Consider the following 15,225-nt stretch of genomic DNA (forward strand, 5'->3'; position numbering starts at 1 on the left):
TCCAAGATACTCTTATAGCCCGACTGTAATTCTATTGTGTGTACCTTTCGATTTCACGTGCAATATTATCGTCTGTAAGTACTTACGCGTAGGAAGTTATTTATTTGCGTATGTCGTCCAGTATGCGAGTAGTACGTTACCGTTAGGACGAACCAAAAGTTTTTTCTTCCTTCTGCCTATCTTCTTTTTCAACGAATGCTTACACTAATGCTATTTTCTAGCTCTTTAATTGCTCTTTCAAACATCGCAGAACATCTTTGGTTCATCCTAACGTTTAACCATCGAGGTTTGCGCTACCTTTTAAAATCGGATACCGACGCATATCTCGTTCGTGTTTTCAAATTCATACGTATACGTGATCCCTGGACGATCATTCTGTATATATTTATTGCGATTGCTCTGGTAAATGACAAGTTTGAATATGTATACAGAACTGTATGATATATTTATTGAACACGCGGTATTATATTATGACAGTTACGTTTGAACAAACACGTTCGAAGCACTATATCGTTTGTTTAATACTCGTCAACTCACACTATCCGTATCGTATCGTATCGAATGATAACAAAGTAATGCCTTCTTATTAACGAGCAATAGTAATAATAATAATAATGTTAATAATAATAATAATAATAATAATAATAATAATAACAACAACATAGTTCGTAACGAGGATAATGAATTTCTGAACAACGTATCGTAACCATCAAGTTTATCTAAAATTATATTTCACTGTCTGTCAAACAGACATATAAAAATACGGAAACTGTGGGTTTAGCGAACATTTCTGTCAAAAAGCATTCCGTTTCTCTACCTCTATAGGTATGTACAATCTGGATCCGCCATATTCTTCACGAACAGCGAAGATTTATCGGTACATTTTACAATGGTAAATAGCTTTTTATATATTTTTCATTTAACATTGGAAAATCGTTTAAGGAGACACGTCGCAAAGTGTGAGAACGTATTCGTTTTTATTCAACGCATAGAATATTATTTACCTTCGAGCAAAGTGAACAAAGTGCCGCGTGAAACGCTTAACATAGACGATAGCGTGTAGCTAACAATAAGTGTAGTGATAATTAAAACTAAAGTAAAAAAGAAAGAAAAAGAAAATAAGACAAGAAAGTACTTCGTCGAGCAACGAACGCTTCTTTATCACATGGCAACCATCTCTAACTAACGTGAGTATGCTTAACACTTACGAAACAAAAATTAAAAAAAAAACGAAAAAAAAGATACAATAAAAACGAACTCTAGCATCACCTATAAAAAATTAAAAAATCGCACAGAAAAAAAAATCAAAACGATACGTTTCTTCGAGTCTTTCCTTTAGCGTAGAGCATAGCAAAGAACAATTTCATTCGATAATTCGTAATGAGGAATCATAACTGGACGTTTGCTTAATTAACGAGTATCGATATTCTCCATGTGTAAAATACGATGGTCATTTCCATATTCTTGAACGTATATGTATAGATACATTACTCTCGTTATAGCTCTGATGTTGATCCTTTTCAGAATAGAATTTAATTCGGATAAAAATAGTAGCAAGTAGATTCCAACTAGATTTGTAATCGAGAGCGGATCGCTTTAGTACAAAGAAACCAATAGAGCTGTGTTATCGTACGAGGATAAATGGAGGAGGAATTTTGAAAAGGTGCTTAGCTGTTTAATCGAGGTCATCGTCGACCTGCGGTTGCGGCTTTGGAGGAGCCGGCTTTGACTCTGGTTTAGCTGCACCACTCGGAAAACCTGGAATTCCACCACCCATGCCAGGACAAGACCCCCAGCCGAAAGTCGAAGTTATCTTGTTAATAAACTCCATTATCTTCGGATTGCCCTGATACTTTAAAATATTCGTTGGATTCATAGAGATCTCCTTGAAGGCTGCATTGATTTCCGGGTCCTTTAAATAACACAAAAAATCAATCAGATCGACAAGGTAGCAGTAGGACGTGTCCCATTCACCTCTTCGGAGAGCAATTTTTCAATGTGAACGAAAAATTGATATAACTTTCGACGTAACGATTAAATTCATTTCATGTCGACAACAGGAAGGAAAAGAAAAGTGGAAGGCTCCACAAGTGAACAATGTTAACGCCGAGATACACTGTGATAGGTTGGCGAAGAGTCCAACTTACCTGAAAACCTCGAAGAACCTCTGGGTCGTTGAGGAATTTGTAAAAATCACTGGTACCAGCGGTGTCTCTGCTTGTATCGGTTTGAGAGGTGCGGGTGTTTTCCTCGTATGCCTTTGCACTCTCCCAAGCTTTCTTCAATTTCTCTTGTTTCTCGCGTTCCAATTTTTCTTTCACCTTGCGTTCCTTCTTCCGCTTGTGCTCCTCGATTTTGCGAGCCTGAAAATGAAAACAAACGATCGTGGACGTTTCCGTCACTCTACACGAGCACCGTAATTGTCTACGGCAGCGTTTCTCAAAGTGTATCCTGCTGATAGTAAACAATCTACCGTATACATAGAGTAAACAAAAATCCCGATTCATGTTTATAACTAATTCAAGTCCTCCGAATAGAAAACATTCCATGATCTAAGACTAAACACTAACAAGGTCGTATAAATGTACAGAGCGTGTACTCTGGCGTACGAGGACGGATAAGATGCGATCGGGCACAGTGCGAGAGAATAATGGAGCAGATAAGGAGAAAGGGCAAGGAAAAACGGAAGATACCAGCGGAGAGAGCGAAGCGATCGCGAGAACTTTTGCACGAGGGACCACCACCTTATACGGCGGCGACCCGGGCTTCTAAATATAAAGGCGCCCGTCGTCCCGACGCGACGCGATGCGACGCGACGCGACGCGACGCTCCTCTCTATCCGAGATCCGAGCACACGCATTTCGCCGCAAACCTCTTCTGTTTACCGACTCGCGCCGATTCGCAGACGGTTTGCGTTCGATTGCAAAAAGATCTGGAATTTTACCGATACACCTTACCTCCATTTGCGGTATCACGGTACTTTTTTCAAAATTATATTAGATATATCATTATAAAAGATAGAGTAGAGGTCGTTCTTCCGATCTTTCGTGTAAATTAGGGGATTAGTGTAGATTGCTTATGCGACTATAAAAAGCAAACACGGCGAACCCTCTGAAAAACTCTCGAAATTTCTCTAACGAGAATGAGGATGATTCTTGTACTTGGCACTATAGGCTTTTATTCGATTGTGAATTATGTCTGGCGCGTACCAAATTTTCTTTTTTAACCTTTATCGGTCGAAGACGCTTTAGCACATGTCGATACTGGGACTCGTAACCGTTCGGATATTTTACAGGTGTTGCAGACTACTTCCGGTCGGGAAACGACCCACTTAACGCGCGGAATATAAATTCCTTTCGGTTGTATGTCTTGCGATCCCCATGACGACCTTGTCCTCGTATCACGGATGTATTTTGGGAATCGGCAACCAGCAATGCACAGAATTGGCCCGTATTGGCTAACGTCTGATTCGATTGATGTTTACGGCTCTTAGCGTAAATATAAATTACGTGCGAGAAAGAAAAGGTTCGAAAAAGAAATGAAAAAAAATCGAGAGAATCGAATCTCTCGGTTAACAATGCTTTCCTTCCTCGCAGCTCGGAAAAAATGGTAGAGTAGGACACGGGCGACGAAAACGAGGCTGAAGATGACGCGTGAGTTTGGTCGAAACGTGTGCAGGATCTCCTAGCGATGGCTAGTCAATGTCTTTGCGGTCTGTCGGCCAGGTAGACCCTGCAAACCCGAGAAAACCGGGCCGCCAAGAGGTATTTTTAAAACTGCGACACTACGGCCAGTATCTTCGGATCGTAGAAGATAAAGATTCGGTGATTCAGTGGCGGACGCGCGCATCGGTTCACGCATGCTCGACGAACGCATTTACAGACACGTTTCGAATAAAAGAAACAGCACAAACTCGAATTCTCGTGCTGGTTCTATGAAAAAAGTCTTTGAGACAAAGGTAGACTGGTCGAAGAGCGAATATAATAGTAGCATGTTAGATCGAGGCCATTTTATTAAACGAATCTCAAGGTTATCGTTATTTTTTGTTTAATGATCCACGAAACAAGATCATCGGCCTCTACAATAGTACCGCTGCGATCATTTAAGTCTCATGGATACGCGAACAGTCCCAAGATAAGGCGGCTTCGACCTTCTCAAAGTCACTCAGACTCTCCCTCTCTCTCTCTCTCTCTCTCTCTCAAGCTTTCTCAGGTTGGCAAAGTTTAATTTGAATACCAATTGATCATCGACTAGAAGCCGAAGGTCCCGGCACGGATAGCGTCCAGTCGGGAAAATCGAGAATCGCGAAAAGCCGGGAGGATGGTGAAAAGAAACGAAAACCCCGAAGAAAATAGTATTAGCGCGCGTCGTCTGGCTGTGGGGTTGAGAAGTAGAGGGGCGGTATTTCGGGGTTTGGCGGTAGTGACAATGCCAGTTCCTCGCGGGCGAGTTGGAGTCGAAGGCGACTATCGAGTGAGACGAGCAGCTGCCAGCCCTGGCTCATCGTGTAGTGCCTAGTGAAACGAAATGACGGGCTCGCGGCTGAGACCCGCGTTCTTCGTGGGCCTCTTCCTGGCCCTTCTAGTCGTCGCCTTACAAGGTGAGTAGGCCCCAACTCACCTAACCCAGACGTCCTCCGTCGAGGCTACCCTCCCGTTGACCTTGCGTCGTCGTCGCTTTTCCCACGGTTCCAGAGGAACGCCGCTCACTCTTTTCGTACCTACAGATCGCTCTTCTCGGATCGAACAGTTATCGTAACAATAATTGCACGGTACTTTGTACATTCGAGCAGTTTGTTTAGGCTTTGAAGCAATCTTCTTTAAATTCTAGAGGCGTGGGTCCTCTTCCGGGGAGGTTTTCGTATTTCCATCGTCACCCTCGGAGAATAAATTCACATTCCATTTAACCTTGTATTCTAGGACCACACAAGTGGGGTCCTTTGCAATTACACTTCGACATTCAAGGTGACCAAGTTGTAACAGTGGAGCCATCGATTTAGAACCAATATTTCTTCTTCTTCTTCTTCTTTCTTTCGATCAAGCGTTCTCACCACTTTCCTAACGTCTAGAAGATTATTTTCCACGCCTATTTTAAATGATACAAAACGGCCACAACAGTGAACTCGCCAATTCTCATCGGTTTCTCTTGTCTTCTGGCGAATTTAGAACGATCTTCGTAAATCATCCTCTATATCCGCTATTTCTGGGATCGTAGTAGTCGATGGAATCCTTTGCAGAATTCTTACCCGTTTGCATCCGTAAGAGTAGTAAAAAACAATGTTTACTTATCGCAACGATCCTGTTCTACTTACAATAGAAACGTTTAAGTCGTGTTATCGTTTTATTGTAATTTACGATTCCTCCTGGTACAATAGAACGTTTGCGGTTCCAACAGTGTAGTTATTTTTTATCCATTTTTGGACTAACGTTTCCTCTTTCTTTTGGTGAAATCTACAAATGACTCTGAGTATTTTAGGAATACCGTGTTAGTGGAATACTTGGCGGAGATTCTCTTCCAGGCTTATTCTTAGCTGACACGAGGAGTCTTGCCGTGGTGTCGCCGATTTGTTTCTTCCCCTTGGTAAATCTGGAACGAACATATGGTATCACGTGGCCCCGAATATTTTACTAATATTATCGTGACAGTGACTTCCGTCACAGTTCTTTTGTACGTTTACTTAAACTGACAGAGAGACTGTTTCTGTGCCAGAGTGGCCAGTTTCGAATACGTTCTTCCGTTTGGAAGGTTGTATTTCAAAGTGAAATCGAGAGGCCACGTGGAAACGTAAGCCAGAATTCCTTTCTCGATTACATGGAATCTTCCTTGAAGACTAGCAAAACAATTTGCAAAATATAATGAGATCGTTAACTAGTCTCAAGATTTCTTGTTCGGTTAGCAATGTCCGAAAGGTGTCGTCGAGAACGAGAAGATGTAGACGCGCGGACGCGTAGTTTTGTGGCACGGCCAGGTTTCTAGGTGCTTTAGTGGTCGATGATGTGGTCAAAGTGCTGACGAACGTGTGACGATCGACCAAGGTCAATGTTACGTAAAGACACTGGGTCTGCGTCATCGTTTCCTGGCTCGTTCCGCCTCTTCGGCATCGAGCAGACGCGCGATCGAACCGACGAACTCCCTGTGATCCGTTGCGTCACGATCGTTTTGTCGCGACGATACACCCGTTAACCGAGGAACACACTCGAATGTTCCCAAAGTGCAATCGAGGGTTCGCGAGAAACCGCGAATCTTTCGATCGAGTTTCTAAGAGGAAAAAGGTTTGATCGTGAATCCAAGGATTTGTTATTTTTGGAATCGATGGAAACCGACTGTCAACAACTCGCAAATAATTACATAAGGACCGGCGTAAGTCCGTGCCAGATTCGTTCTAAATTTTGTAAACGTAACAGCGAATCCCGTTCAAAGTGTTACTATGGAAGATGGATAATTTTCGATAACGGTAATAAAAACGTACATGAAAGTTTTGCAGTTGAACATAGTCGATAACATATTACTGCATACAGTAAAATGCATACATTAAAAGTACATAATACATTATGTACAATTAAAGTACATAAGTAAAACGTGCTACTGGTAAAAATAATTGAAACGCGCGTCATTAAGCATATTTAATTTTTATAACGAAAGGATTAAAGGCCGTACACGTCGCAGAGCACGGTACTACAAGTCGAATTCTATCTTTATCCTTGGTAGCTATGCTTGCCAAACGACAGCTGCTTACCTCTGCTTCCATTACCTGTATCTTGACATTTTCGTGGATTATTTTCCAACTATTTCAACGTACTACCTTGTAGACCACTCGAGACTAAAATTAATCGCGATCGGGCATCCTTTAATCGCGACTCAAAACTCGTTTCTCAAACGGAATAAGTAAATATTTAACGAACGCTACAAATCGAGATACTCTTGGTAAAATAACTTTTACAGATATTTACAAAGATCTCTGTTAGAGGAAAAACTACGATAAAGTCACTGGGGCACCTTTGATGTTCGAGAAACAAAAGATCGAAGCATGCAAAGTGAAAAAGCTGATATCTCGTGCCAAAAGTACCAGCACGTGTGATGTAATAATGAAAATTTACGATCTGGGTGCAACGTAAACAGGGTATCTTCTCGCCTTATTCTCTGCTCGTATAGGCCAATTGAGCTTCGCTCTTAAAATCGAATTTCCCATCGAATAACAGGATTTTTTTTTTTCTATTTAAGTTTTTCCCAAGATCCATCGCGGAGAAAAGGGTTCTAGATTTACGTTGCAATTATTTTCAATGTCACATCTTTAGCTCTTTCTCTGTTTTCGTTTTCCAGACAAAGTCGACGATCGATTCGATAGATCGACCGCAAATATGCCCTAGTGGTTGGAGTAACTTTTCACAATCGGATCTCTGAAAGAGTGTTGCACTTTCTCGCGGCGAATAACCGATAAAAATACGTTTCGCTCATCGAATATATAAATATTTTCAAGTGTTGCTCGGTTCAAAGCCGCCTACTCGCCGCTAAACTTAGAAACCGGCCTGCTCCCAGATACTGCCTACAAAGATGATATCGTATCGACGTTTGCATCCACCGAAATTTTACGTCCTCTGCTATGTATTCGTCGTGACGTCAAATTCGCGATCCCACAGCATGTTTCCCGTGCACAGGAAAAGCAAACAAATTTCGCGTAGAAATCAGCGAAACGAAGCGAATCCACGCACGACCCATTACTCTCGACCTCGAACCAACGCTTTGCTCGCTGCGATACACCTTGACTTCGCATCGTAGATCCATTTGATCGCTTGGAATTTGACACGTGGAGCGTTCTGAAATACTTTCCAGATACTAGATACAGTCTCAACTTTGATGAGACCGTTTCGGAGATCAAATCAGGATTCGAACTCCAAGCACATTCAAGTTCTGTTATAGACAATCAAGTACTTGTACTTTTTGCCAATTCATAAGTGATCCTGGTGTAACGTGTCGGTGGTTAGTTCTCTTGGATCGTTGATTCGGTAACGTCATCTATCACTTTGTTAACTGCTGGAAGATTGAAACATGACGAACGAGGTGGTGCTAGTTGTTCGTTAGCATCTTGGTTCACTGAGATACGTTCTAATCACTTCTACTTCAAACGTGACCCTATTGTACATCAACAACTATTATAGTAATTAACTAGTCTCGAGTGTGGTTCTCGAAGATCCAGTATCGTCATCCCTGTTTCGCGAATCGCTGGAAAATTGAAATACGATATTTGTGACAAATAGTTCCAAGGCGGTCCTGGCGGACCAGCTCGTTCTCCAGAATTCCTCGAGGTTACTGTTCGAGTTGTCGTTAGTCGAGGCAAAGTTGTTGTCCCTCGAACACCTGTCATTGTCCGAGCACGCGCTCGACCCAACGCAACGGTGTGTAACGACTTTGACAAGTCGTTGCGTCACCTGGGTCAGATATTTTTGGTGGTCGCGTGCCGTTAAACCCTCGGCTAAGCTCTGCGTTATCTAATACTCCGCGCCTTCTTTTGGCACCGCGTGTTCGGCATAGCGAGAACTCCCGACGAAAATTCCTGGCAGCCGAGGAATCGGCGTAGAGTCGAGACGACCGTAAAATCCTCGCAAAATTCGCAACCAACGCGAACGCGTCTTATTAATGTTGTTCCGTGTTTCGCATGCTGTATTTCGACGCCGCAAAAACGCTGATTTGGAATTCGCATCAATTACAAGCGAACTCGTGTTTCAGGAGTGCAAAGCGAACAAGAGCTAGAGGTGCCACCGGAGGATCTGTGTCGACCGTACATTGAAAAGGCGTTAAAGGATCTCGGTACAGGTAATGCTAGGATGTCGGAGGAATATTCATCTGCAGCACAGCGATTTCTAGAATGTTTCGTTTGAAGGATCTTTGGAGCAGACCAGTGCCGAGGTTGGGACAGGCGACGATAAAGAGAGTCACGAAGAAGAAGGAAAGGCTGCGAGCGAAGAAGTAAATCGTTTCAGAATATTTCAATGTGTAAAATAAAAAAAAAAGCTCTGCCCTCTGAAATCTTCCCCTCGCCTTTGTCAGTAAAAATTGTTAATCTAGGAAATGACGAGCGACGTTCGTTTCAGGAAGCCGAGCCAACAGCAGCCGATGTTTCGACGGAAGATTTGGCAACGGAGGAGAACAAACAGGAGTCGATAGAGGCAGAGGCAGAAGCAGAAACAGAGGCTGAAGATGCGGAAAGTGCCGAACAACCCGAGGATGAGGCAGACAAAGCGTCAACGGAAACTGATCAGAGCGCGGAAGGCGAGGGAGAGCAAAGTGCCGAAGCGGCTGAAACCGAACAAGGTATACGCCAAGATTCCAGGCTGTTCCGTCAACTAACGCAACTTTCCTCTGTTATCCTCGTAGGTGAAGCTGAACAGGCAGAAGGCAAGTCCGAGGAAGCGGATGCGGGAACGGACGAGGACAAGGGCGAGTCCCCTGAGAATGTAGACGAGGATGCCGCGGATTCGAGTCAAGACCAAACCGAGGAAGAAAAAGAAGATGCGTCTGGCGAAGAAACGCAAGCAGGCGAAACGAAATCTGAAGAAGAAGCGCGGGTAGACGATGAAAAGCCCGAGGAAGAAGCGCAGCCAGACGAAACGAAATCTGAGGAAGAAGGGCAGACAGACGATGGAAAATCCGACGAAGAAGCTCAGGCCGAGGAAGAATCGGCTCAAGAAGCGAAATCCGACGAGGAGCAATCCGAAGCAAACGAAGCTAAAACTGAGGAGGTGAAGTCTGACGAGGAACAAGAGATACCCGAGGAAGAAGATTCCAAGGCGGAAGAAGAAGCTTCCAAAGAGAAAGAGGAAGCAGAGGCTGCTGCTTCGAAGGAGGAAGCTGACACAGAGGAGACAGAGGAAGATGCGAGCAAGGCAGACGAGGATGCGCAGTCGCGGGAACAACAAGCGAGCGCAGAAGAAGGAAAAGAAGAGAGTGCAGAAGGTCAAGTAGAAGGAGAAGAAGAAGAAAACAAGGGAGGCAAATTTGAGAAAGACGAAGAATCTAAATCTGCAGAAGAAGAAGAAGAAGAAGAGACAGAAGCCAAATCCGCGATGGAAGAAGATAAATCAGCCGAAAAAGGCAAGTCTGAGGAAGAAGAAGACGAGGAGGTAAAATCTCGAGGCAGGCGAGAAGCTGGCCAAGAGGGAGAAGCAGAAGACGAGGCTGAAGGTTCAGAGGAAGCTGCCGAAAGCGAGGAGGAAGAGCCCACCCCCGAGGAAGACCTGATACAGGAGATCATGGTGCCGGAGAACTTGAGACCGCGCGATCACATCAATCAGCTGCTGAAACTGGACGAAGAGAACGAGGAGAAGGAACGAGCCATCCAGAAAATTGGCGACGTTGTCCTGAAGGAGCTAAAGAGGGTTTACGATAACGCCATTCAGCCGTTAGAGTCGTTGTACAAGTACAGGGACTTGAGCAACCGGCACTTTGGTGGTAAGTACTCGAAAGAACCTTCGTTTCCTTCTATCCATATGCGATATGCACCGATACCGATATGAATTTGGTGTTCTAGACCCAGAAATATTCTCCAAACCGCTGGTTCTGTTCATGGGTCCGTGGAGCGGTGGGAAATCTTCCATCATAAACTACTTGCTCGAGAACGAGTACAAACGGACATCGTTGAGGACAGGTGCGTAAGTAACGGTGAAACGTGAATTTTTTTGTGCGAAGATGCTGCTCACCTCACCCTACGTCCATACATGATTTACGCTTAACTCAGTCGGCCGTGATCACGCCTTCGATAGTTTTGTAAAGGAGAAAAAAAAAAAAAAAAACTCCAACAAAACAGCGAATTGTTACAAATTTAACCAGTAGAAGCATGCTAGTAGCATGAATGTACAGATAGTGTTTAGGTGATTTGAGAGAGTGCTTAGAGGAGCAATGCAAAACGGCAAATGGAAATGACACAGGAGCCGAGCCGTCTCCGGCCTACTTCAATATTCTAATGCACGGCGAAGAAGAGGAGATCCTCGACGGGACGCAGCTGGCCGCTGACTGGACCTTCTCAGGATTGCAAAAGTTTGGCCAGGGTATGCTCGATCGTCTGAAAGGCTTACGACTCGACAACAAGCTGTTGGAAAAAGTGAGTTGACGTAAAGAAATCTTGTTAGATTATCAACCACTATAATATATCGATCGACGATTGTACACACGTATCTTGTAGAGTAGCGTGATGACGTAGCTTGAGATGACCTTGAACTTGAATTTCTCTATCGCGTTACATCATACGATATAATAACTATCGAATACAATTGCATACCGTCTATACGCCACCAGGTGAACATCGTCGAGATCCCAGGGATCTTGGAAATCCGAAAGCAGGTCCAACGTTTGTTTCCGTTTAACGACGCGTGTCAGTGGTTCATCGACCGTGCGGACATCATATTTTTAGTCTACGATCCATCGAAATTGGACGTTGGACCGGAAACCGAAGCGATCCTCGATCAACTGAAGGGCAGGGAGTATCAGGTACGGTTTGGTAGAGCTAACGATAAGACAGTGTCAGCATAATGTAACGACAACTTCCAAAACAGACACGCATCATTCTTAACAAAGCCGATCAAGTGAAACCAGAGGAACTGATGAGAGTGCAAGGAGCTCTGATCTGGAACATATCGCCGCTAATGTCCAGCGCTGAACCACCCATAATGTACTCCACGTCGCTGTGGTCGTTGCCGTACGAGGCAGGTGCACCCACCAGGTTATTGTATGCTCAAGAACGCGCGTTCCTCCGCGACCTGCGTACCGCCATTGATAAGCGAGTCGAGCACAAGATAGCGAGCGCCAGAAGATTTGCTGTAAGTTGTTGATAGAGAGCTAGAAAATGATGATATTATACAAGTGTCGTAGCTTTTGCACGTGGGAATATATGGTACTATACATGTACGATATAATACAAGGCTAGAAAATGTTAAAAAGTGTAAATATGTTTAATTAAATGAAATTTACTTTGTATATTTTACGATTACAGGTGCGAGTGCGCAATCACGCTAAAATGGTAGACTGCTATCTGACCACGTATTACAATCACAAGACGTTCTTTGGAAACAAGAAGGAGATCAGCGATAAGATCATCGAGAATCCCCAAGACTATCACATTTACGAGGGCTTGAGTACTCTAAAGAACATATCGCGTTACGATTTGCCCGACCCGGATGTTTATAGAGACTTTTTCCGGCTGAATCCTCTCTACGACTTCCCCTTGCTGAGCTCGACGTGCACCTACTTCCGTGGATGTCCGATCAACAGACTCGACGTAGCCATCGCCTACGAATTGCCCGAACTCGTAGGCAAATACAAAAAGTCTGTAGAGCAAGTGACGCACGAGTACGAGACGAGTCCTCCTAGTTGAGTGTGATTGAACGTTCCGCGACAGAGCTCTCGACGCCAACGTATGGGAGCGGGCAAATTGTACAAAAATAAATAAAAGCGAACGAGCGAGAGGAAACGAACATTAGCGTAAGTTCAATACTCGAGGCGATACAGAGAACTTTCCTTCCTGAAACAGAAAAATCCAGCTAGGCTCGGATTGCTCTTAGAGAAAAATCCAACTGGGTCCTAGACGAAGCGGAGAATGCGAGACCTACGTAGAGCTCCTCCGGAGCACAACCTTGCACGATGCACTAGACAATTCATTCGAGGAACGAGGACGAGAAGGAGAAGGAGAAGGAGAACGAGAACGAGAACGAGAACAGATGCAGTTTCCAAGTATGTAGCCGTATACCGTTGGTTGTGCAGGTAAGCTGTCGTATATTTGCAAACCATACATTTACAAAGGTATACTCAATGCACGCTTAAAAGCGCATCGATGGATTACAAGTAGATGATTTACCGAGATACTACTTGTGTGTTGGAAGACGATACAAGTGTTACCATTCCGATCTAAAATGGACAGTGAATTTCCCTTGAATGTGTTTTAATACAGCTTTGATCATGCAGTTTTCGAAAACATATCACAGCAATAGTGGGTCCTACTAATACGTCAATAAAAAGTTGAAAATACGATCAACTCGCGCGACAGACTTCTTTGAAACTTGGTGTAATGGTTCCGACGATTATTATACGGTACTGTGAAACTTGAACCATCCGACGCGACGAGACCATGCGACGGAAACAAGAATTACTTGCATATTACAAGTATGTCAATTAAAGTATATAAAATATTTCCATTAAGAAAGAGACAAGAATGATCTCTTTTTGAGGCTTTTGTGAAATACCTTGTATAAATAAATTGTGTTCTTATTAAAAGTTATAAAATATTTATTTAAAAAAAAATAATTTACGATTAGTTACTCGATAACATATTCCCATGTTGGTATGCAAACAATATTTTCGATGTAAACGAATATATTGTTTTGATTTAGTAAAACGTTTGACCTTTGATGTTCCTTGTGCAAATTAAACGCCTCGTATGAAATATTTATCAGTTTGCGTTGTGTTGTTAATGCTCACGCGTGTGATCGGCTTTTTTCAGATATGCCAATTTCTAATATTGTCATCAAAATTATACAAAAATATCTTAATTACCTTTACTACGTCAACAATATTTACTTCGCTAGTGAGAATAAGTTGTTATTTTATGTAAATGTTACGTTATGTATTTAAGTTAAGTAGACTTAATTTATGTATTTTCGAATAGGAATGTGTGTTACAATTTTCATTTGTGTAAATGCGACATCTCAGTCTCAAATACAAATTATTCACGAATAGTATATACAACCTACGTAACAAAAATCTATTAATTATCTGGACCGTACTTACGTTTGGAGTAACTTCCCGCAGCCATTCGTCAGCCTGTTCGTCGAAATCAAATTTACAAGCAAGCCGCAAATCGGTAGCTGCTTCTTCGAATTTTCCAAGCAACTGAAAGGCCCTTCCTCTGAATTTGTGAGCTGCCGCGCTGTCTGGATTTAGCTCCAACGCACGATTGCAATCGCGTATACAAGCGTTAGGTCGGTTCAACAGTAAGAATACTTGTCCGCGTTTGGCGTAAAGTAACGAGGCCTGTGGATTCAGTACGATGGCTTCGGTATACAGTTCTATAGCTTTTTCGTAATCTTTTTCCGCGAATGCTGACACAGCCTCGGATCGTTTGGCTTGAGATTCCGCGATTTCTTCTTCCGTTGGTTGTAAGGTAAGATTTCCCATCTTTTGAGGAGCATCTGTATCTGGTTCTAAAACATTTAACGTAATTTAATGAGCAACAATTATTAACTTTACGCCGTAATGTTTTAAATCTGATAAAGAACAAAATTATACTAACCGATAACTCCTTCCATGTCCAGTTCTAAATCGCTTTCCTCGCTTTCTGGTTCCGCTTCGGGTTCTGCTGCTTTCGATTTATCTGTACTTCCAGCTGCCTTACTCGACGATCCGTCATCTTTAGCTGTTCCAACACTTCCTCCAAAGTGTTCGATAAATGATTTTACAAAAGCTAGTTCTGGGTGATGTAATATCGCAGGATTCACCATGCAAAGTTCGACAAATACTTTTAGCTGTGTTAGATGCTCCGGTTTCAGAGGAAGAGACATTTTGAAGCCTGTAAATAACGATCACATTTGATTTATGCAAAAGACCTTATAAATATTAAAAATATATCTATGCGACACATAAACAACTATGATCTATTATCGTATGTCAACATGTTTACAAGAAATACATAGTTTCTGGTATGAAAAAGTCCATATGCTTTGCAATATCTTTCGGAACATGACACATTCCGATCTTTTAAAGAGTAGAACAAACAATGAACCTACAACGGTGCAAACGCCGGTAATTAACAATTGTAATTTATTCAGAAATTTGTCTTCTTACCAGTAGTTACGTCGAGTTTATATAAATTTCAATGCAAAATGCGAAACGAATTTCTGTAATCGCCCGTACTTTCGTTATCGGTGCTTTTGATAATGTCAAATTAATTTTCTGCAAAGCACAATAAATTGCGCAAGGCACTACCATCAACTACCATAAAGTACGCTTACAGATACGAAACTCTAATGTTTATCAGGTTCCGATTAGTCCTGATTCATATTGCGCATGCGTTTTCTATAGAGTACCACTGTAAGAAATAAAATACAACTATCAAGTTTAGTATATTTTAGTGGATTTTTAGTGGCGCCATCGATGAGAAAACCCCCAAGCTTGTAGTGAAAATAGTTCCCACCTGTTGCTGCTAGTTGCCACCAGCTGGCACCACTAACTAAAGGGTCGATA

At 42.7% G+C, this 15,225-nt stretch overlaps 2 protein-coding genes across 2 annotated transcripts; one reads left to right on the forward strand and one right to left on the reverse strand.

The window, feature by feature from the left end:
* Window positions 1–424: 424 nt before the first annotated feature.
* On the reverse strand, window positions 425–14,998 carry LOC128885506 (putative protein FAM10A4). Its single transcript, XM_054139589.1, has 5 exons — window positions 14,827–14,998; window positions 14,276–14,551; window positions 13,774–14,186; window positions 2,148–2,363; window positions 425–1,912 (listed from the first exon to the last, which is right to left on the reverse strand). The coding sequence occupies exons 2-5, from the start codon at window positions 14,541–14,543 to the stop codon at window positions 1,676–1,678; spliced, it is 1,134 nt and encodes a 377-aa protein (XP_053995564.1). The 5' UTR covers window positions 14,544–14,551; window positions 14,827–14,998; the 3' UTR covers window positions 425–1,675.
* LOC128885504 (uncharacterized) lies at window positions 4,270–13,724 on the forward strand. Its single transcript, XM_054139586.1, has 10 exons — window positions 4,270–4,600; window positions 8,725–8,811; window positions 8,879–8,964; window positions 9,090–9,309; window positions 9,373–10,446; window positions 10,526–10,642; window positions 10,923–11,095; window positions 11,290–11,481; window positions 11,547–11,810; window positions 11,984–13,724. The coding sequence occupies exons 1-10, from the start codon at window positions 4,528–4,530 to the stop codon at window positions 12,362–12,364; spliced, it is 2,667 nt and encodes an 888-aa protein (XP_053995561.1). The 5' UTR covers window positions 4,270–4,527; the 3' UTR covers window positions 12,365–13,724.
* Window positions 14,999–15,225: the final 227 nt, after the last annotated feature.

This window comes from Hylaeus anthracinus, unplaced genomic scaffold (assembly GCF_026225885.1).
Source record: "Hylaeus anthracinus isolate JK02 unplaced genomic scaffold, UHH_iyHylAnth1.0_haploid 11981, whole genome shotgun sequence".
Lineage (NCBI taxonomy): Eukaryota > Metazoa > Arthropoda > Insecta > Hymenoptera > Colletidae > Hylaeus > Hylaeus anthracinus.